This window comes from Ooceraea biroi, chromosome 1 (genome assembly GCF_003672135.1).
Source record: "Ooceraea biroi isolate clonal line C1 chromosome 1, Obir_v5.4, whole genome shotgun sequence".
Classification (NCBI taxonomy): domain Eukaryota; kingdom Metazoa; phylum Arthropoda; class Insecta; order Hymenoptera; family Formicidae; genus Ooceraea; species Ooceraea biroi.
The window spans coordinates 23,889,066-23,912,049 of record NC_039506.1 but is presented as its reverse complement, the minus strand read 5'-3'; the positions used below and the strand labels follow the sequence as shown (position 1 = coordinate 23,912,049).

Below are 22,984 nucleotides of genomic sequence, written 5' to 3'. Positions count from 1 at the left end.
GAGATCGTCCGTTTTCCCCGGTAAAAGATAACGGCGGGATTTTATCGCGGCAGAGATTCCGGACAGAAGAGGAAATTAAATTCGTATATCCAATTTCCCGAGGACCTCGACATGTCGGAATACGTCAGGTGTCAGCCGCAAACTCACTTGTACAGTCTCGTCGCGGTGCTGAGTCACAAAGGCCCGTCCGCGCATTCCGGGCATTACATCGCGAACATATGCAACTCGAGCGGCGAATGGTACCAGTTCAGCGACGACAAAGTCGAGAAGATGCAGAACAAGCGGATCGAGGATGGCGTGAATGGTAACTGAATACTTTGCATCCACACGCACATAAATTAATTTACGACTAAATTCTGATACTGATTCAAGAATTATCTTCTCTTTTGTATATGATAATAATAAATTTTAAGTTATTTTAAAGTAACAAAAAGAATATTTTTGCGAGAGAGAACAAGACTCAATGTCAGGCTCACAGACTTTTTTCCTCTTCCCTGTAGATAACGTGAAACCGATGAAACGCGGACGCGTCCCGAAAGGCTTTCTCTCGTCGAATACGGCTTACATGCTGGTTTACAAAAGATTAACTTCGGACTGCCGGACGAATGCTGCGAAGAAAGCGAAGTCGAAGAAGCCCGACGAGACAAACGCTTCCGGCGATGCCGTTCACGTGGAGAAGCCCGCGGTCAAAGACGAGGTCAAAGCGGACGGTTCGGACGAAACGAGGCAAAAGAATGATGTCGAAGTGCCATCGAGTGCCCAGGAAGGATGCCTCGAAAATCTATCAAAGGCAGATTCGGAGAGCGAGACGGAACCAAATGAAGTTGCAGCACCTCAAAAGACTGATACACCTATCGTGGTTAAAAACGAAACCGCGGAGCCTGCCGCTGACGCGAACGAATCGAGCGACGACAAGCACGACGATTCCACCTCGCCGCAGTTGCAGAGCAAGGTTCAATGCTTGAAGCAACCAGTAGTAAAAGTAGTGAAACTCGACTACAAGCGACTGAATGGCGCCGCGCACCGGGCGATGAGTTGCGGCGAACGAGATTTTTACGAAGAGGTACTTTGCGAATCTCGCACGCTGTAAGGTTTCTCACGAACGGTCGAACAGTGCGATTAAGTAAATCTGTGTTTCTGTCCCCGCAGATGGAGTTTGAGAACTGGCAAGTGAGCAACACGATGCGCGAGCTCGTCAGGCAGGAGAACGTTAAACACGAATTGAGTTTGTTGGCGGCGCAGCAGGAGAAGGTAGGAAAATTTGCAATTTGGATTTACAATTTTGATATCAAGTCAAGTTTCTCTGCGATTTCACCCGTTGTCCTTCACCTGTTTCCAGCAAAAGGAAATCGAAGATCAGAATTCTAAACGGCAGCTCGTGATAGACATATATAACATGATACAGTCGACTGTGTCCTGGCAGGAGTACTACTGGATACCAACCGATTGGCTGTCGAAGTGGCTGAACGGGCACTACGCGGCGGACAGTGTCCCACCGATCGACAACTCGACTCTCATGTGCTCGCACTACCGACTGGATCCGTTGAAAGTCAGTCGGGCGAAGTGCGTGCCGGCGACGGCGGCTGAGATGATCTACGAGACGTATCGTGGCGGTCCACGATTAGACCAAACGTCGCTGTGTGAGATCTGCGTGAGGAGACGCTGCAAGCTGCTGCGCTTCAAGCTGGCGCTCGAACGGGATCACAAAGAAGTCAGCGAGCTGATACGCACGTTCAAGGAACCGTAAGTGCTCTACGGTCATTCTGATAATCTAGGAACGAGTGATTGTTTTTACAATTTTTTTATAATTTTCGAAATTTTTTTCCGTTTTTAACATAAATTTCCAGGTTATTTGTCACGCATTTTTATGTGTGTTGCAATTATGGAAAATGGTCTTGTTTCATGCTGGCCAAACTAAAAAAAAAGTTTGATTGGCATAAAGTTCATGGTAAAACAGACGATTCCAGGATCCCCTTGCTTTCGTTTCAGTTCCGAGTCGAGTTACATAATCGGCACCGACTCGTTACGATCCTGGCGGAGGCTGGCCATGGAGACGTTCCTGGAGGGCATGGAGCAGGAGATGGACGACGGTCGGTATACTCCGCAGGAGGAAAGCAAAAGCATAGACAAGGATGGCAACGATTGTCCGAAGGACAACATCGAGGAGAACGACGAGAGCGAGGCCATCATAAACTTCAATGAGGACCTGCTGTGCGAGCATAATTCACTGAAGACTGCGGATTCCAGTAGGAGAGTGATACCACAGGAAGCTTGGTCGATCCTTCGGAAGTACTTTCCCGATTCGAAGGAGTATCCGGTTCAGTCGTCGTCGTGTTCGATCTGCGAGGTAGGCTTAGCATCTTGCGCGAAATGAATCATCGGAAAACTCTGTGAAGGCATGTCAATTGTTGATTCATCATCGACGTGTTTCCAGGAGAGAATGGAGAACGCACAGAGAGCGAAGAAGGACGACAAGATAAAGGCGAAGCAGCAGAAGGACCAGCTCATCGACTTGTACTACTGCAGGAACCGAAACGAGATCTCCAAGTGCGACGACCCGGGCAAGCTGTTCTACATCGTGGAGAAGGGCTTCCTCGACAGCTGGCGTTCCTTCATTCGGTGAGTCTCTTAATCCACTACGGCAACAAATTATCAGAGCAATTTGATTATAAATTTGATTCATTCGATAATATCAACGTCCGATTACGCGATAGTAGTAATGTTGTATTATCTTTGATGGTATCTCAGAACGGATACTCGGTGCGTGTCGATATCACGAAAGATTAAGGTCGTCCATTCTGTCGTACCCACTTGTCAGTAACGAACCTGTTAGTTCTGCACGCGGCGAGCGATGGCGTAAGTAGTGTTATTAAAAATCGTCGCTGCGTAATTTTTTCGAATTGACGGTGCCGATTGGTGGCGCTAGTGATATCGGAGACGCGTCTCCGCGCAGTTTTTCCGATCGTCCGTATATTGCGCGGCATAATTTTCTGCAGTATTTGAAATGAAAGGTAATGTTCGTTTTGTTTAGTAAATGTTACTCGAAATTGTTAGCAAATAATGTAATCACATGGATCAAGTGTTAACAATCTCAGTCTTTTTTTCTTATCTCATAAATGGAAAGAAAATTGAGCTAGACGATGTTCACCGCCAATGGTCATGCAATAATATTAGCGAAAAATTTACGAAAAAAGAATATGCATTGATCAAACTTCGGTATTCTGTAAAACAGAGCACATAATAGTGATAAATTATAAGGAATCGTTATCGTAAATGAAATGTTCTTTTCATTAAACAAATACGAGTTACTCGGCTTTTTAGTCAATTCAGTGACGTCATTGGCAGACATCTTAAATTTAATCGAATTGTAGTGCAACTTAACTTTGAGTGTCTGTCGGAAAAGATACGTTATAATCAGAAATTACACTGTAATGTAGAACAAAATATTCTGATAGGCTAACAAAAACATGAATTATTAATTCAAATTAATATCAACATAATTAGCGGACTTCTGATATTTGACGAAAAGTAGTTCAATATATTATATATTATACAATTTAACAAAATAACGACAAATCAGTATCGAATGTTTGCCACCATTCGTACGATCGCAAGATTTTTGCGGAAAACCCAATCGAGTGCTCGATTTCGCGCTTGTCGTGGCCGCAGTTGGTTGTCGTCGAACGTCGACACGGGAAGAGAGAGAGGAGACGAGCGGGAGGGTAGATATCCGGGACGTATTAACGAGCTTTTCCTAATTATGAGAAAAAACTGGACCGCGCGATTAAGCGAGCGCTGGCCGGTGCGGTGGGTTCTCTTCCCCTTGCTCGTGTGGCGGAGGACCTGTACGGGAAAACTAATTGAAACCGCTTAACGACCCGCCGGCAAATGATACATCGACCCCCCTGGCGAAGGGGCCACACCGGTGTCTTAATATCGTTTCGCCTTCCTTCCACGGTCAAGACCAAGAGTGGATGCAATTTGGACTCTCGCTCGATCTTCTTTGGGTTTCTACTTTTCTGGTATCCGTATCTTCCTTTCCACCGATCCGCTCATTTCGCGTAGGAGACGTTCCCGGGGGTGCGTATTCCAAGTACGTTCCCACCGAGGGATGTATTTCGGTCTTTCTCTTCTTTTCCCTTCGTCACGTTGCTTTGCCTGAAGCTCTGCGAATTTAACGTCGAGTATATGGCGAGAATTTTGGTTTAAAATAGATATTAGAGTCTATAAGCCGAAAGCTGTTTAATCTATCTATAATATACGTATAGTGAAAAGATTGCAAAGAAGAATGGAGATTTTGCGTTCAAATATGTGTAATATATCAATTTGGTGGCTTTAGTGTGTGAATATATCTTAATTATGCAATAAAAGAATAGCTTTTACTAACGTAACATATTATATAATAACAAAAATTCTCTCTCTTTCTCTCTTCCTCTTTCTGTACAATTACGTCTGTTAAATATACGCGGAGTTAGTGCAAAGAGTTTTTTCCCGCTCAAAATATGTATTAGTAGATTTAGCGGCTTTGCTTGAACGCGACGGTTCTCATGAATACCGTTGAGATCTTTCCGACAGTGAAAAAAGTCTTTTAACATCCGGGCCGGCATTATCCGCGTATGCTCCCTTATTATTATACATTCTCTCGCGCGACACGCTCCGACTGGACACTTCGGATTGACAGATCCAAATTCGCCGGGGCTTAAATCTCATGGTGGATCCAACGGCGTATGTACGTACGTGAGCTAAACCGGGATCAACCCTTCTCGCGGATTACACGTTTGTCGTGTCACGCGCGATTTCGGCGTATATTTCGGCACGAAAACCTCGAAATAAGTGGTCGGTTCCACCCCGCGTTAAACGAACGGTCATGAGCAACCAGGAGAAACGTAACAATTTCCGCTCCCTCGTGCGATTTTGCGAAAAATATGTTGTGTTTATATGTGACCAATTTTTAACGGTATCTCTGAAACAAGAAATATTGATCAGTCCTATTAGCATCGATTGCCATTCATGGGGGGAGAGGAATTAAAAACTTCGCTACGTTTTGTTTGAGGATTTAGTTTGAGAGAGAACGCCGAAAAAACGGTTATTCGCTGCTTCGTCTCGTTTCTTGAGATTGCGATTGTGGCCACCACGATCCATTATCGAGAATTTGCTATTAACCACGAGGGTAGGGAAAATGTGAAAAATATTTTTCCGGACCGCTGGCATTGTCTTCGACCGACTCCTTTGTGACGTCGGTGATTAATTTTTCAGCAGGTCGGGCACGCCGCCCTTTTTTGCGCCACCACTGCCAGTAATCGTTCTTTGTATTTTTCGAACAAAACCTCATAGTTCGTTGCTTCCGTTACACATAGTTATACTATACAGTACGTGCATAATGCGCAGTCTTTTTGCAGTACTCGGAATATAAAATTACTCTTTATTACTGTATCTCTTTCTCTCTCTTTCTCTCTTTTATGTTAAATTTTCTATGCCCAAGTTGTTCTGGAATCACACGTACAGAGATATCTTCATTCTTCTATCGTAAATTATTAATTTTTCTCTCTTGCTTCCTTAAAACTGTATAATTGTTGCGAAAGAAAAATCAAGTAATATACGTAGAACAATCGTGCACACGCAATTTTGTCGTAAAAAATTACTCGATATCATGAAAGGACGAGTTCACACTTTTCAGAAATCGATCTTGTTCCATCTTCCTCGATAAACGATAATTTGCCATGATAATCAGTGCCTTTTGTCAATAATTAACTAAAACTCGCTAGTCAGATGCGATGGAAGCTTCCGCACTTCCCGGGGAACAAATGGTGTCGAGGATTGCAATCCGTTTAACTAGCTTCAAACGAAGTCTCCCCCGCCAATCCGTCAACGTCGCTCGGATGGATCTTCGAAAGGATTAGGATTTGCATAAACGATCATTCAACTTCCGCGCTCGACGCCACTCGTCTTTTCTTCTGGCATGGATATTCCCCGACATCGGCGATTTAAAAACGTACACTTTGCACCGACTGCTTTCAGATAGAAATCATTGAATGTGACACGCACTTTCTGACTGACTGAACTGACTTGAGCAGATTCTTCAACATGAAACTACAATCGATTCAATTACAATAGATTCTTCCATGGACGTAGCATTCGCTTCATTGCGGCCGAGTGTAAGCTTTTTCCTCGCGATGTCGGCGCCTATTGGACTCGCATGCTTTAAGCTGACTTCCGCACTTTGGTAAATAATTATTAATGATCACGCTTTCCGGGAAAATGTGACCACGATCTTGTTGACACCGCATTGTAACACCGCGGACAATGGTGCTCCCGTCGTCGTCGTCGTCATCGTCATCGTCGTCGTGAGTTCCTCGGAAGCGTGCGTCGCCGAGACTGACGAGGGAAAGAGGTAGAGAAGCGGGTTCGGGGTGAGGGCAGAGGCCATAATTAATAACTGGGAATTGATTAAGGTGCCAGATAAGTCCATGGAGCCGCTAGCTTGTGTCTCGTCTCTCCTCGTCTTCTTCGTCGTGCTCACGGGCTCCCCCTTTGGCCGCAACGCGCGCGCGTTACGATATGATTAATAATTTCAAGATAACGCCACCGTCCCCGCGGAGTCCCCAACGTCGTCGTCGTTGTCCCTACGCAAAGGACCGATTTGCGGCCCCACTTACGGCCTCATAAATGACTAATTATTCTCGCCGTCCTTCGTCCAGGTCGCGCCCGGTGGCCATTTACATCGGTCAATCGAACGGCAAATCCTACTCGCTCATAAATCCGTATCGTACCCCTCGCACTCGTTTCGATGATCGTTATACTCCTCTGCGCGATGACGACGACGATCAGCTAATTCGTTAGTCGCGAAAAAGCGTCTGTGCGACTTCGTTTCGATAAGTCGATGCAGTTCGCCGTAGGCTTCCTCTTTTACAGCGAGGGGTGAAATACCGAAGAAATTCCGACTATTTTGCGTACATTTGGCAGGAGGGTGCTTCTGTCGAGGCGAACGTGGCGAAGAGAAACTAAAAGAGAGACTAAGAGAGAAACCGGGAGAGAAAGAGCGTGGAGCACGACGGGTGGGTGAGCGGGTGCTCGCAGAAGGAAAACTATAAATCATTCGACGAAACGAGCCACGTTAGAAAAAGAGGGGTGAGTCTTAGTATTGGAGGAGGGTGGCTCGTAGTCGTCGTGCATCGACTCGCGAAATCCAACTACCCTTAAATAAATTGATTCATTGCGAGAGACGCTCCGCGTTGCCACTGTAGACATCGTCCCCGAGTCTCCACCCTCTTGTCCGATGATATTTCGCTAATTTTCAAGGAATGGAGTTCTCGCGCATCCGTGAGGATCCTCGGAGCTTGATTCGGCCGGAGTTGATCGATTATTGCGTTGATCGGCGTCTTACTTGCTCGACGAGCCGTCATCAACAGAGGCGGCCGACTTTCCGATGTATGTTGGAATTAATCGAACATTTTCCCGATTTATATTCGCGCAAATCTCCTCAGACGCGTAATTACACGCGGGTCTAAACGCGAGCGGTCTTCTTTAATCGATCTCTATTACATTTCATCGGTAATTGGATTCGTACGTGTACAAATGCACGTGCGCATCGCGCATGGAAGGAATTCTTTCGGGATCAGGATGTATCTCCTCCTCCCTCGCTGTCTCTCTTTCTCTTTCTCTCTCCGCCTCTATTCCTCATTCTCCCGGGGGTGGCCAGTGTCTCGGGGGCGGTCATATATCATCCACCCTTGGGGGTGGCCGCGGGGGTAGAAGCAAAAAATCTTACCGAGCAAAAACTATCATCAGTGCTCGGTAAAGCGAGCTGAACGTTTCGCCCGCTTCTCTCTCTCTCTTTTATCTCTCTCTCTTCTCTTTCTCCCTATCTTTCTCTTCCTTCCTCTCCATCACGACGTCGACTATTCTAGCCAAATTTCTACACGTTGCTTCATACATCGCTTTAATTGCCGGTCTGTTACATCAACTTATCCGGCTCGTCAGCTTTTAGCGCGATCGCGATTTTATTCCGAAGGGGGGGCTATCGCACGGGCACGTTCATACGACCGATTTTGCTCCCCCTTTCTCCGCAACGGTGCCAATGTAAATAGACGGGAGCGGCGAAGCATAACGGGTGGCTGCGTTTTTCGTGGTGTATCGCGGTAGCCCAATGGTCACGCCTGGCGAACCGACCTACGCGTGTTGTTCTCCGATCGGGGACGCTTGATCGGCATCGAGAGGTCCGGCAAAAACGCGCTTAGTCGGCGCAACGATCCGCCTTGCAACGAGCGGTGCCCCGCAAAGTATTATATACGTTCGGGAAACGGCCCCGACAGATGTGTTACAATCCCCATTATGTTGTAAGCCGTACACGGCGAACGTATTACAGGACTGGCTTATAGAATTATCATACAGCGGACGGGTATGCCTCGCCCAGCGACGGTTACTGCGCTACTATTGATCCATTAAGGGCTATAATCATATCGTAAAGAAAATTGCATCATATTTACAAATTTTACACATTTAATCGTCTCGTAATTAATTTTATACATCTAATACGTCGTAATTAAAATTGACAAAGATTAATGAGACTATTTCTAACTGGTGAAATTTGACTTGAGCTTGATTGGCTTCCTCCGTCCAGCTACTTTCCGCTCTGGCGTTTCTCCGAATCTTTCCGATGCAATTCCTCGTGCTCCTCGAAGCAATCTTCGATGATCGATCGCCCCGCGATCCAGTGCCTGCTCGCGCTTGATCTCCACCCTGATCTGAACGCACTATGCGCATCCTCGCGGCTCCCGAGAGCCGGTGTGTATTCTACCTAGAGAGCGCAAAGCCGACCGCGGACAACCAGGAGCGCGCAGCATCCACCACGGATCTCCTCCCTTTTTATTACATCGGCGAAAGCCTCCGGTCGGTCTTCTTGTTTGCTCAGAGGGGGAGAGGATCTTCGGTCGCGCTCGGGATAGTCCTCACGGGCGAACGGAGGAGGAGGAGGAGGAGGAGAGCCTGAAGTTACACCGGCGGTAGTCCTGTTGACCGACGGACTGCGGCAGGATGTCGATTATCGATGGTTTTTGCCGTGATTCCCCTTTTTCGAGCCGAGCGCATAATTAGCTTTCGTTATTCTAGCGCGCACCGCCGAGCCCGAGCCGACGCGCGGCCGGCTTCCGCCCTCTGACGACGATCTCTTTCTCTCTCTCGAAGATTCCTCGCTCGCTCTTCCGCACGCCGCATTATACTCCGTCGCGATCTTCCTCCTTCGTCCGGCTATTGTCCCTCCGTCTTTCTCCCGTTCTCTTTCTCTGCCATCTCTTGCCATTCTCGCTCTCCTCTCCGCAGTATTATATCCTCTCCGCCTCTCCTTCGCTCGCTCCTCTTTTGGTCTCGGGCGATTTCAGCGGTCGCGCGGCACCGACACCGACGAGCAAGCTCGTCTGACGAAGGCCCGAGCATTTCCTTCGGCGATTGGTGGACGACGTCCGCGGTCGCGATGATGATATACTTTTCTCTCTTCCCGGGAACTGCAAAAGAGAAGAAAACGGTGACGACGTGATCCGAGCGTTCTCAATCGTAAGAATGATATTTCCGCGTTGCTGAAATTACCGGCTACAGTTGAGTCCGTTTTCATCAGGTGACGCAAAACGGTACTCTGTTTTCCAAGTCTTTTCGAAGAGTAAATTAGAGACGAATTATGAATTTACGTTACGGAGTCTCTTAAAATGCGGCTATCAAGAGAGCCCACTTTTCTCTCTGCCCTTGATGTCTTTAATAGAATGTAGAATAAGCTTCCGTTTCGTATATCCGCTTCTTTCCATCCCAATAATTCGGGATCGACACCCATTTTGGTGTCGCACGCCGGAAACGCCAGATTCGCCGGATCTGACGGAGGATATTCGGCGGCCGGGAAGTTGCTCCGAGTCGAGTTGTTCGTCTCACCGCTTCGTTTCGTTTCGTTTCGTTTCCCGCGATCAGCGTGGACGTACGTACGTACGTACGAGCTCTTCGCATGTTGTTCTCTTATTTTCCGAGTGTCCCGCGGTAAACCGGCAGCAACGTCGTTTTCCTCTTTTTGCCCTTGTCTCCCTCCGTCCTCTCTCTCTCTCTCTCTCTCTCTCTCTCTCTCTCTCGCCATCGCTTCTCTCGTTCCTCCGCCATCTATCTGACGACTGGTTTTTGGGATTCCTTTTTTAATACCCGGACACACCGAGGACCTTTTACCACGGACACGTAGGGGCCCTCCTGTAATGACCGCAACGCTCCAATGCACTCGGCGTCCGGAGCCGCATAACCGGTGGCGGCGGACGCGTAGGACGCGTCTCGTCAGCGTGTCCGTCTATCGTTTGTGTCTCGCTGACGTTTTATCCACATCGTGATTGTAAAAATAGAAAATCATCCGGTCCACAATCGTTTCCACAATTCCATAAGATCCTTTTCTGGCAGTGCAATTAATAATAAATGTTATCGAGATGAGTGATAGAGATAATGATAGAGATAATGATAGAGCTGTGGACCTTAGAATAGCATTTAGAATTGTAATAACATAACGATTAAATTAACGATTGAGACACTTGTCCTGACTCATTGGGATGATTCTCCGTCGTCGGCGTTCCCGGCCAATAATTCGTTGACAAGGGCGGTAATCTTTCTGGCGAGATCGAGAATCATCTAGTCAAATACTGGCGGGAGGAGCGCTAAATCAGGGAAAGCCTAGGGACACTCGTGTCGTGTGGGTCTCGGGGTTGCCCGAAAGACAAATGTCAGCGGAACACGCGGGGGAAGAGCCCGACTCTCTTCCTCTCTTGGCCTCTCTTACGCGTGGAGATGCGCGGTCTGCGGCGGTAAATCAAGGGTGGTGATATTAAAAGGCCGCTTATACGCGAAAACATAAGATTTATTTCTGCCGGCGGAGGAATGCCCGCCGCGAGAAGGAGCGGATAAAGGAGATTCGTGCACATCGTAGCGAAATCAGGAAGAACGGACGGGAATGACGAATTATCGAAACGAATTTTTCGTAGGCTGCGCGAACGGAAAGACGAGAGACTACTTCGAGCGATAGGCTTTGGTATCTGACATTTATAAGCGAGCAATCGTCCTCCGCTTCTCAAGAGCAGAATTTAATGTAATTTTTATATTGATAATACAAATAAAAATTTGGCTCCTTCTTTATTTCTTCCTCTCTTTCTTGATATTCAATTATATTGAGAAATTATGTACGAAATTAATCAGTTCCATCTACATTTCTTCCGGAGTATTTCTTTTTTGCAGCCATATTGTTGTAATCCGGTTCTCGGATTGTATCCGTGTAATGCTTCATTTTCTTCTGCGAGGACCGGCCAGCTACCGCGCGACGCTCAGCCGTCTCGGTTGATTAAGGCCATCCACAATGATGCTGTCACTAGGTTCGTTCGTGCATAGAACAGGATATTATGCACCGGTATCGGACAATAAGTTGCCGACCACAATGACTCGGCTCCGGCCTGTTTTTCCTCGCCGTACGATCCGTCCGTAACTCGTTCGGGGCCTCGCCGCCGCTGTACCAACGCCTTCGTTAATTCTTTCGCTACCAGAGCTGACTACAATCATTCACCATGACTGTTCCCCTCCACCCCGTGTTAGTCGGCAGTGTTAGTTGCTCAAGTATAACCAGCATTCCTGAGCTCGCCAAACTCGCACGTTTTTGTGCGTGTGGTTCCGCTCTCGCTTTTCCGAAGAACATGGTGTTACGTATGATGTATCTCCGAGTTGCGGAAATGTCACTTAAAGCCCATCGAAGACGCGAATCATATATGTGTTGGATGCATTTATCCTCTCTACGTGTCCGAAGGCAGAGGCGAAGCCGCAAACCAAATCCTGTTTTCCTCCTCCATCTCAGCGATCTCCGGGGAGCAATAATCGTTGCGGGGTGGAAAAATTTCGCGACGGAAGTTAAACAAAGCCTCGAAGCAGAAATAAAAAAGCGGGAGACCGAGGACGGGGGAGAGCGAGAGAAACAGAGGGACATATAGAAACCGGCGGCGGGGGTGTCCCCGGGTTCGACCGTAATAAGGGTGACCATCCCCCTTCGCGGACTCCGTTCGCTCCTGCCGCGCGCGCGGCGTTCCTCTGTTCTCCTGTTTGAACAAGGCTCATAATTAATACGCGCATTCGCTTCTGGAAACCGGGCGATCCCGGGGAAGGAGACATTTTTAAACTACGGCTTCGGATAGTCGCCTTTCCGCAAAGCGCGTTCGAGGCGTTTCTGAAGGGTTCCAATATATTCCCGATATCTCTCATCACGAATACCGGATTTTGTACGGGGAAAGAGAGAAAGAGAGAGACTGTTATAGGTCTCCTGTCTATCCGTATCTTTAACCACGCAAAGTTCTTATACTTTTTATAATAAAAATGAAGCTTGCAACAGCCTTAATCATTTAGACTATTATTTGCAGTTTTGCATTAATCGAATTTTTCTTTTATTCGTGTGTAATCTTTAAATTAATGTAAAACTAAATTAAACTCTTTAACATCTTTCGTTTAATCTGGTATTCAACTGCGTTGCGATAGCCCATTCAAATATTAGTGGAATCGATTCACGACATCTCAGTTCGAGCTAAGAATCGATTTTTATTACATCCGCGAACTGTTTAGTGTTACACGCCGCACAAATCCGCAAAGATCGCCGTCTATTCCCGTGGTGGAGTCGTATGACAGGGTACCTGACTCGTTTCGCGAGAGATATCTGTCTTTAAGAGCATTATCTGGATGGTTGTCGGCTAGGGGGATGGCAAAAACCATCCGCCCCCTCGTGGTATGTGAAAAATGATGCACAGCCCCGTCCCCTAAACATCACCTCCGGAAAGTCCCGAAGGAAACGTTCACTGTCGTCGTCGTCGTCGTCGTCGTCGTTCTCTTCGTCGTCTTTCTGGTTCGTAATCCAAAAGATCGTGTCACGAACGGGCTTGCGTTATCGAGAACATTTGACTCGTGTGTAGCTGTACAGCTGTGGAGATTGTTCGAAAGCTATATCTATCTTTAATATAATGAGTTAAAACGGTGGAGTAAGTAGAGAACGTGATTTTAATTGTTAAACTTACTAATTTAAATTTAATTGTTAAAATATAACAATTAATGCATAACGTCAGTCTCCATTGCCGTATTTTATTAGTTTTGCGTTCGAACTAGTTTAAAAAATTCGCACGGACTTTCCAGTAAACGCAAAACTTTTTATTAAAAATTAATACAAAGTTTTGCGTTTAAAATTTGCTAAAAACGATCTGTATGAAGTTTCCGGTCAATGCAATATAATTGCTGTTCAGCTGATGCTGCCGAGAGCATTAATGATGATATCTAAATAAGTGATAACAATGATTTATATATAATTACGTAAATATATACCACTTTATTTGATGTTAATACATTAACTGATGACTTGTTGATGTAGTTGCTTAACGCACACATGTGTGGGCATTTCTTGGTTTCAGATACGCCGAGATCTACTCACGAACGCCACCGGCAGGTATTCAGAACGCGTCGCTGCTCTGCGAGCCGCACAAAGGGTTCCTGTATGCGCCCAGAATCAACAACGACCTGTAAGTAATGCACAAGTGTGTTTCGCTGTAAAAGACGTACGTTTGTCGTTAAATGTATTAACGATCACGCGGGAGAACTGTGCTCGTGGGGAGACAAAGTTAATCGCACGAGGGAGCGGACACTCGAGGCGGCCCTCCGCTGAGGTTTCGGGAGGGGAATTTTTCCTTCACGGGAATTTCTCGAAGGACACTATATTATAAAGCGAAAGTGCGTGACCTCCTGGCACGCCTTTCTCTCTCTCTGCCTCCGTGCGCGCACACGTTCCTCGGCCCCCGTGACGTGATGGATACGCGAAAATGTCACTCGCACGCCCCCGGGGCCCCCAACGCGCCATCCAACATCCCCCGACCATTATGCTAAACCATTGTCCACTATCTGCCTAAGATAGCCGGCGGCTTAAGTCGTCCGTTTCTCCTACGGTTTCAGCGAGACCGTTAAAAAATAATTTTCGCCATTGTCAATCTTCGTGTGCGATTTTCCCGGTTGCCAATATCGAGTTTCATTTTCAATACACGCATTTAATTGCATTTCTAATGTGTTTGGTGTATGATTACTGATATTAATAATTTAGTAATATTTTTAAGAAGCATATTTTTTTCTTATGTGGGATGGATATAAGAGAATCTCTTGTATAAAGTGTTACGTCGTTATTCGGGTTAAAGATGAGATGCACGCATGCAGGAAGAGGGAGAGAAAGAGAGGGTTAGCCGAGCACTGCGTAGTCGGGGCCAGTATATATTTTTTCAGCTTCGATTCCTCCCCCTCGTCCTCCTTTTGTCGTCTCTGCTCGGTGCGCCCACCATTATTTGGGCGTTAGGCAAATACACAGGAGAGACGACAAGCTCGTCCGCGCGTTTTTGCCCCGTGAAAATTCAAATGAGACCGCGCGGCATATTGCGCTGAATCGAAATTAATGTCGCGCAACTAATTATCGGTCGAGTCATCATCGTTCCGTGCCGCGCGACCTGTCTTTCGTTTTCGTATGGTGACTCGCACCGCTGTATAATCGTCCCGTCGTTCTACTGGGGGGATAAACGATCGCGCCAATTATCGTATCGCCGCCTTAATCGCGTCTTGATTGATCGATCATTGATATCGCGTTACGTATGTTTTTTACGTATGAAATTTATGCCACGAGATTATGCCAATAGATCCAAATCGTCGGAAAATTTGATTCACACATTTTATTATAAATTCATCGCTGCTTGTGATTATTGAAAATTGAAGTAGGTTTTATATATAAATTAGTGACAATCGTGGTTGTACGATCGACATCAATCTAACAATGATAGACAGGCTCGTAAATTATCGTATATTAATGGCACGACAGTGCGCGAAATATTATTGATTGCATACTAACGCGAGATTCCCTCGCGATACCGAGGTTCAGGAACCACGCCAGGATCGAGCGAACAATTGCAAGGGCAAAAAGCTGGAGCCGTGGCACAGCAAGAAATTTCTAATTTGCGGTATAATTAAGGGAGACGATGCAAAAAGCATTACGGATCCTACGCCGTTGTCGGAAAATCGCAAATTCCATCTTGCAAATACGTCCCGATCACGTTCTCTCTCTCTCTTTCTCTCTCGACGTATTCCACGTGTACGCTGCGTTATAATAAATATCAAAAGCTTCGCCCTCGCGGAGGGTTTTGCGCCATCTTGCCCCGGAACTGCACCGGAAGATCATTTGACTGTTACAGATACAGCATACTTACGGCGGAAGAATGGTCGAAGCTCGCGCAATTCTACGAGGTCGATTTTCCTATCACCATAAAGAAGACTGACGACGACTATCAGACGGATCCCGGTAAGTATAGACTCTCTTGTAACAGAAGATTACATCAAATATTTTATTTTTTTGCATGAACGTTAGAGGTTCAGAAACGCGTGTTCAAGATACCTCATTGATGATGATGAAAAAATTGGGCATCATCGTTCGACGATCACGTTCAATGATATATCTCATACAGATAGAAGGGGAGAATGTGTGAGTCTCGTTCTCACTTCCACTTTGCCACCGCGAGCTTCCTCCTCTCCACCTGTCTCCTTCTTTCTCGTCCTCTCTCCCAACCTAACCCAAGGAATAATGCCAGAAGACATTAGCCGCCGATTTACATAAATCCACCTCCTGTCCCCCGACTCTATCTTCTCAGTTGGCTTCTCCTCCAGGCGCCCCAAAGTGTCTCATTATAATTAAGAAGTATCCTGAAAATTAACTGGCAGAAAAAGCTGCACCACGTCGCGGACGAGGGTGGAAGAGAGGACTCAGGCAACCGCAAATGGCCTCCTTAAAAGTTCCTCGGCCCCTGCACGGCGGGCTGTTTATCCCCTTTGCGTTTCATCGATTTATCGTGCGAACGATTCACGCCACCGTATTTGCAGTCGCCAAATTATTAACCTTTTATCACTCAGTTCATGAACGTGCTTGATTCATTTGTCGAACGTGCCGCTGTTTGTGCGAGCTGAACGGAAACGCAGGGGCCGAGGGGATTAAAGAAGGCTGATCAAGATTCATTCAAATTCAGGCACGTGTCGCAGCTCCTCGTCGGATGCGACCGATCTTTGTCGGCCGTCCGGCAGGCAAATTGGGGCCCAGATCGGGGTAACATCGGGGGACCGCTCGGTGATGCGAGAAACCGGGGGTACGATGTTTCACCGCGCGTTCGTCGTGCGCGCGCGCGCGCCGAGAATCGGGATCTCTAAACATCCCATTGTCTTGTCCGTCTCCCGGTCGTGAGTGCGCCACGTTCTTCTTTTTCTCTCTTTTCTTCCGGGGCATTTGTCAAGGCGCTTCTGCGATTCGCCGAGGGCTACGACGAGGAGCTGCGAGGCCGCCGCCGGCGATGGCATCTGAATTGCAAAGGTCCTCCGGTTTCTCGTTGATGGCGGTGAATCGAACGACCGATATCGCGGTGTCGGAACACGACGACAAGTCCGTTGGCCAAATGGAGACATTTAGGGCCGAAACGATCTTCGATTGCGCGAACATGCAAATAATCGCGCTAACAATCTGCGTTCTCGTTGCGCGATGCCAATCAATCTCGAGGAGATCCAATCTCGGAGGCTTAAATAACGACTAATAGAGAGAAAATTGACCGTTTCAAATTAGTGACGACTTTTCGATACATCTTATATGTCATACTCACATTTTCATTTCCACGAACGCACGAACTGCGTGTTTCTAGAATTATTAATATTAATTTTTGAATGATTTCGATTACTAATTTCGCTCGAATGTGAGACTGAAGTGGTGCAACAGTCTGCGAAGCGGGGAAGAGCCGAATTGCGGACAAACAGACGATTTAGCTTATTTCTAGGGCGCGCTTTGCGGGTACGGAAGGCCTCGGGCGGCTGCGGGGGAGGATCCGCCGGCTGGGGGACGGATCGCTAAGGGCAAAAAATAGGGGGTTGCTTTGGGTGACTGATACGGCCCTGACTAACGAGTCCTAGCCGGACGATCGTGCCACTCTTAAAGCTTTCGAGGATCCCCTTTTCTCGCTCTCTTTCTCTCGTCCCTCCTGTCCGCCGTCTCCCTCGATCGCAGAGGCACATTAGGTACCGTCCAACCTCGTATCAATCACCCCAGCTACCCCCGCGTCACCCCCGCTCGCAGGCCGTTCGCCCGCCGCTTGACAGAACCGGAGGTGACACGATTGAATACCACCCTCCGCGTCCCGCTGCTTCTCTGAGCAGCTCGATGACGACGGCGATGCTGTAGAGCGGGGGAAGAAGGAAAGAAACGCACCCCGTGACACAATCTCAATCACATATCTCGGCGGAGACCCATCGGCGTTTAACCCATTAACGGTTGGTGTTTCATTCTTGAGCCACAGACAAGAAAATTAAATTAATAACATTGAATTAAATTAAATTAAATGATAGATAACGTTCAATATAATAGATAGATATTGCTACAACGATGCAAACGATAATCTGAGATCTCAACAAGATCAATCGACCTTTAGACAAATCTTTTTAATTGCGTTTCGTGTGTTTGCCAAACAGATCGAGAGATTCTTCCCTCTCGAGCTGCACGATGCAATTAATAAATCGTGTTTCTGCCTGGCAGGAGACAAACTTTGCCAGATCGATGTTATGAGGAGTTTAGAGACGTTGTGGAGCGGCGAGTCCGTTTCGCTCGCTGTTTCGTTTCGCCGTACGTCGCTCATAAATATCGCTTAGGCGCCAGGCGGTGCCACAAATCAGGCGTGTCCGTAGGTACGGCACTGGCTGTATCGCAAAACCGATGAGGAACGAGTGAGAGCCAGACCGAGAAAACCGTGCGCGCGAGAGACAGACGGGGCGAGTGGATCGGCCGAGGCCGAGGGATGAGCAGTGGTGGTGGCTGGGGCCGGGACCGGCCTCGAATTAATATTCGGACGGCGATTTAGATTTAGAACACGAATTTGCTGATTAGTTCCCTCCCCGGGAATGCGGTCGGCCGCGTTGCAGCGGCCGTCCTTCCATAAACGTGCGGCCGCGACGTTGGCGTGGCGAACGGAGGGTGGTAAGCGCGCGCGCGCGCGAGCAGGGGGTTGGACCTGGACCTCGAGATTTAGTTTCCTGAGGGGGTTGAACTTGCCCGGGGGTCAAACGATCCAAAAGAGACATTTGTTAGCTCCCTGTCCCCACCCTCGCGACAAGTGCGCCGGACACGTCTTAATATATACATCCGTTGACCAATGAACATACTCTTATGATGCCGCGTGCGCTGTAATGGGCACCGACTTCCATCCTCGAACTTTTTCCCCCAAAAACGTTTAAATGCTTCCGTACGTACTGCTGATGGGTAACACAAGTCGTTGCAGTACGATACAGAAGAGTCTACTTCGATGGTTTCTGTCACTGTTAATCAGCTTATTTTTTTAAAAGAAAAATAATTATTCACATCGATCAAGATCGTGTAGATATGAATTTTAAAAATAATGATTTCGTTAAAAGATATCTGTGTTAGAGAAATTGTTATTTGTTTTATCGACACGTTGGAGTAATTAACTCTACTTACCCCGTTTGTCTTACTCGATTTGTTCTCCAAGCGAGGAAATTGACCGTCCAGCGAGAAACGAAAATTCATCTCTGGTCAGCACGACGACTGCGCGCGTTTTTGTACGACGGCCGCTGTACAAGATAAGAAAAACGGGAAGGCTTAGTTGAAACGTTAGCGTACGAAGAACGGAAAAAGCAGCGTTCTCGCGTAATCGCGCAGGAAACGAGCGAAGGCGGGCAGGACAAATTTCGCAGGGGCGAATTAGCGCGTCCTGCTAGGCCTCTCTTTCTCTGTCTCTTTCTCTTATTCTTTCTTGCTGGCGCGGAACCTCACCCTCGCTTCTGCTTCTGTTATCCCGAAGGAGATCCCCACTTGTCCGCGAGCCTACGGGGGTCCTTTTCCTCCAGGATTAAATGGAGCGCCTAGATGACCGATGCTCGTCCTCCGGCAGTGGAGTGTGCGAAGCGTGGTGAGAGTCGAAGGATCGCGGACGTGCGGGAACGGGAAGTTGGCGGAAAACAAGATAAAACAAGGATAAAGCTCGCTCAGAGGTCCCCTCTTCCAACGACACCAGAACGCATCTTCTGATCCTGTCAGAAGGAGACCCTCGATAATCTAGAGGTGTCTAATCGTCTATATCGCTTGATTTAAATCACCCTCTTTTCGGCTTTATCCCCTTTTATAACGAGTGAAACTTATATTGTGGAAAGTGCATGTTGACTTGCAACACTTTTCGCGTATATTTTAATTATTATATATTTTATCGCACGTAAAATAAATTAAAAAATAAGATAAAAAGACTCATCCGACAAAAATCGCATATTCCTTAGCCAGGATTTGTTGTTTCTTTTGTAATTTCACAGTTAGAAAATCGTGAATCCCAAAGCTGCACCGAGGAAAACTGGAGTTGGTTGATATTTGCTGTGCGTTTTCAGCATGTTCATCATTGCCATGGCCGATGATTGCGAAGAGGTGAATCGTCTTACCGTCGTTTAATTAACGAATCCGTTGATCGCTGATACTCATTTGCGAGCGTCGCCGGCAGTGGCATCTCCCTCGTGAGTTCCGCGATTCGCAGGGTGACAATCGTATTTTGCGGATTCCGGATGGAAACGCGCTTAATGCCATCGCGGGTGCCTGATTACACCCCCGCTGTCTACCCGCCACGGTGTCATCCTGTAAGAGGCTTAGATTTCGACTTTGTTGTGGCGCTCGAAGACGTTCGTTAGCGAAATCATTATTACCACGTCGATCTTCTTCCTCGGCTACCGCAACGTCGATGCTGCTCGTCTGTGCCGTGCTACCATTTCAGAGATTTGTTAATTCTAGACTGCTAATTACTGGCATTCGTTGACAAGTAAATTCAAAAGGTTGAGAGCATCTGAGCAAAAATTTACAACTGCAACATTTATGTGACTGTACGTCATATCAATTATAAGATATTAATTATACAGTTGCAACTTGTTATTATATCAAGCGCATTACATTATTTATCTTCGTTGCTACTGTCAGGTTTAATCGATTTATAGTAATGCAGCTGACAAAGTGAAAAGTCGTTATTTACTCACTGCGATAAGCAGTTCCTTTCTCTCCCGGAAACTCCAAAGAATCTGAAACATATTTTGATAGGGTGGACGTGGCTCCCCGTCTTTCTCTCTCGCGTCGTCGAGTCACGACGCTCGAGGGAACATCAATCTTTCATTCACGGGGTGACTCGGGAGTTATGAATGAAAGTCGTTCAGTCGTTTTAATATAATAGCGAACCTGGTGTCTTTCCGCTTAACGTGCTTTCGATTTTGATCGAAGAGTTTCCTCCAGTAACTCGTATTTTCTTTCGTCTCGTTCCGAATTAAGCTGCAAGTATCAGCGTTTCTATTTCGTTTACTTGGACTCTTTTCTGTCCAGGCATTAACTATTCGCTCAACTAAATGACGTTACCCTGCCAATTTGAGACTTATTTCGACGTATCCGCAATCACCGTGTAATTGCCTTCCGTGATCGATGATCATCGATCCAAAGTGTGATTAGCAGGGTGATTACTAGGTAGGACACTTTGTCTTGTCGGTGCCGAAGAAAGAGACTTGTCTAGACATTCCAGTTAAATGTATCTAATCGAATAAAGTCCCCATATGCTATCTTATATGTATACGTTGATTATTATTAATAATATAATAATTCTCTCTATAATTAAATAACTGATAACGTTACACTTATAAAATTTTACGAAGTTTTAAATTTATCTTTCTAAGAGGGAATTATTTTAAATATAATTGTCCATCCGTTTCGTTTGTAAAACGTAGATATTGGTACATCACACTTAGCTTTCGCTGCCAAAAGTTCTCCGTCGCAGTCCCGGGAGATCTTGATGTGGGCCGTTTAAACGATCTAAATAAAATTCCGAGGGAATCCGATTCTTGCTCGAGCTCCCGTCCGAAACTTCTTCCGTCGAGATTCCTGTCACAAGTTTCTGCTGCCTTTCGACGTCCAGGTTTATGGTTTGATTGCCCTTCGATGGTACTTTAGGGAAATAGACTTCAGCTCCCACGTCGTTCTTCGATCTTGCACGTGCGGCAGCCGTTAGAGCCTGTTGTGCATTATTTGCCAATAAAAACGGTTCTTCTCTTTCTCGTCCTTCTTGAACGCTCATAAAACTCTCGCACGACGTACATATAATAACATGAGATTATCTCTTTAAGAAACTAAAAAACAACAGACATTAAAGTACACTCGCTTGTCAACAAAATTCTCTGCAAGACAATGGCAATTATTATAGTTAAAAGATTAAAAGAAGAGACCAACTAGAAATAAAGCATAATATGTAATAATATGTAATATAGAAAAATTTAATAAGCTTCTTTCATAGGATGTAATCATCGATCTTCCTTCGAGCGTACCTTCACGTTCCGTTTCTCGATTGCCGGCTGGAAAAGCGCGGCCGGCATCCTCGATAGGCATCGTACTGTTTGTAGCACGTCGGCGGAGATTTGCATTCGCGGACCCTACGAATCTCTCATTAGCTTAAGCTTCCCGTATTTCCGATTAAACTCGATAGCAAACGATCCTATCGTACACGGATATCCCCCGTCGCCGCTCGCTGGCGGGTAATTAGGAATTCGTGGGGCGGACCTTCGAATTCATTTAGCGTACAGGGTCCTTCCGTTCCTTACCCCTCGTTACCTCTCGCTACTGCGGGAAATTAGTAGGTCCACGCGAACGACAGACGTCCGTCGTTCTTCGATCCAGGTTTCGCTCGCGACAAGCAAACGATCAACGTTTATTCTTCCTCGTTCTCTTTCGCGAAAACTCTCGCAAGCCTCCAAACTATCGTTCCACGATTAACGTCTTCGGTTCAGCCTCGTCAAATACCTTCTCACAATGTTCCCTTACTGACTCTTACGAGCCGGTAATTAGTGGTACGCGAAGGCGTAGAGGGGGCGGACGAATTCGCATTCAGTCGAGGTCACGATTTCCTCCCCTCGGCCGATCTCCCTTCGCCCGTTCACTGTGGAAAACTGTCTGAGCATGACGTAACACCCCGAGAGCACAACGCTCTTGGATACGAGAGCTTCGGCTTCGGACCGGCCGAAGCGCTTTTTGTGCTGTCCGGCCAGCAACAATGGCCGCTTCTTACACACCGGCCCGGTCACCGTATATTATTAATTACTGTATTAATCTCACCGTCCGTAAGCAATCTATTATACATGGGATAAGAGCCACCGCCGACACACCACCGCGCGCCACCCGCTCGCACCCTCTGACTCGACTTTCTAACTGCTGCCCTCTCCGACCTGTCCTCTGCCCGACGAGGGCTCGACGGGGCCAACGAAATCTCAACCCCCTGAGGGTGTTAATAGCGGGCGTCGCGACGTTGAACTACGTCGAGTTAAGTTCCCGCATTGTCACGAGGATCTCGTGACGATGCTTCCGCTCGCGTGGCGATCTCTAACGTTTCTTTGAGCGTAGACTTTCAGCTTCGATCAGCATGCGATTTATGGAACGAATACTCCACAAGTGCTCGCACAGGGCACAGACACACATTTTTTCATGTACGGATAACGTAACAGTTCATGAAGGTAGAGTCCATCCAAGTTGAGATGCATCGGGCATTATGGAAACATTGTTCTTGCGTTGTTCCAGGATCATGTGCAGCCTGCATGTTAGCAAGGGTCGAACAGGAGCGACTGGAGAGCTTAAAGTACGACAGAGCGACGATCTACATCAAGTGTATCGACGAGAACGGTGAAACTAAAACGGAGAACGATTCAGAGGTAATGTGTGTCTTTAATGTAGAATATTTTCTTAATTAAAATGCTTTTAATTTCTTTTATTGCTTTGTCTATTCATATGTTATATCGTCGCGATAAAGCCGTAGTAACGATTTTTCGAGTGCTTTTTCTACGCGTGAAATATTCTGTAGAAACTAAAAATTTTATCATGAGATACACGTGT

General features: G+C 46.8%; 1 protein-coding gene across 4 annotated transcripts in view; it reads left to right on the top strand.

The window, feature by feature from the left end:
• The window catches only part of LOC105279352 (ubiquitin carboxyl-terminal hydrolase 48), a 47,761-nt gene that overhangs the window by 2,459 nt on the left and 22,318 nt on the right, over nucleotides 1–22,984 (top strand). For all 4 annotated transcript variants that reach the window (XR_893915.2, XM_011339037.3, XM_011339038.2 and 1 more), the window contains 9 exons: nucleotides 54–304; nucleotides 501–1,063; nucleotides 1,150–1,251; nucleotides 1,340–1,743; nucleotides 1,990–2,347; nucleotides 2,435–2,619; nucleotides 13,440–13,547; nucleotides 15,249–15,355; nucleotides 22,673–22,803. Coding sequence is in view for 3 of the 4 variants with exons in the window: in XM_011339037.3 (XP_011337339.1) it covers nucleotides 54–304; nucleotides 501–1,063; nucleotides 1,150–1,251; nucleotides 1,340–1,743; nucleotides 1,990–2,347; nucleotides 2,435–2,619; nucleotides 13,440–13,547; nucleotides 15,249–15,355; nucleotides 22,673–22,803 (2,209 nt within the window). In the remaining variant the exon portion in view is untranslated. The remainder of the gene's footprint in view (nucleotides 1–53; nucleotides 305–500; nucleotides 1,064–1,149; nucleotides 1,252–1,339; nucleotides 1,744–1,989; nucleotides 2,348–2,434; nucleotides 2,620–13,439; nucleotides 13,548–15,248; nucleotides 15,356–22,672; nucleotides 22,804–22,984) is intronic.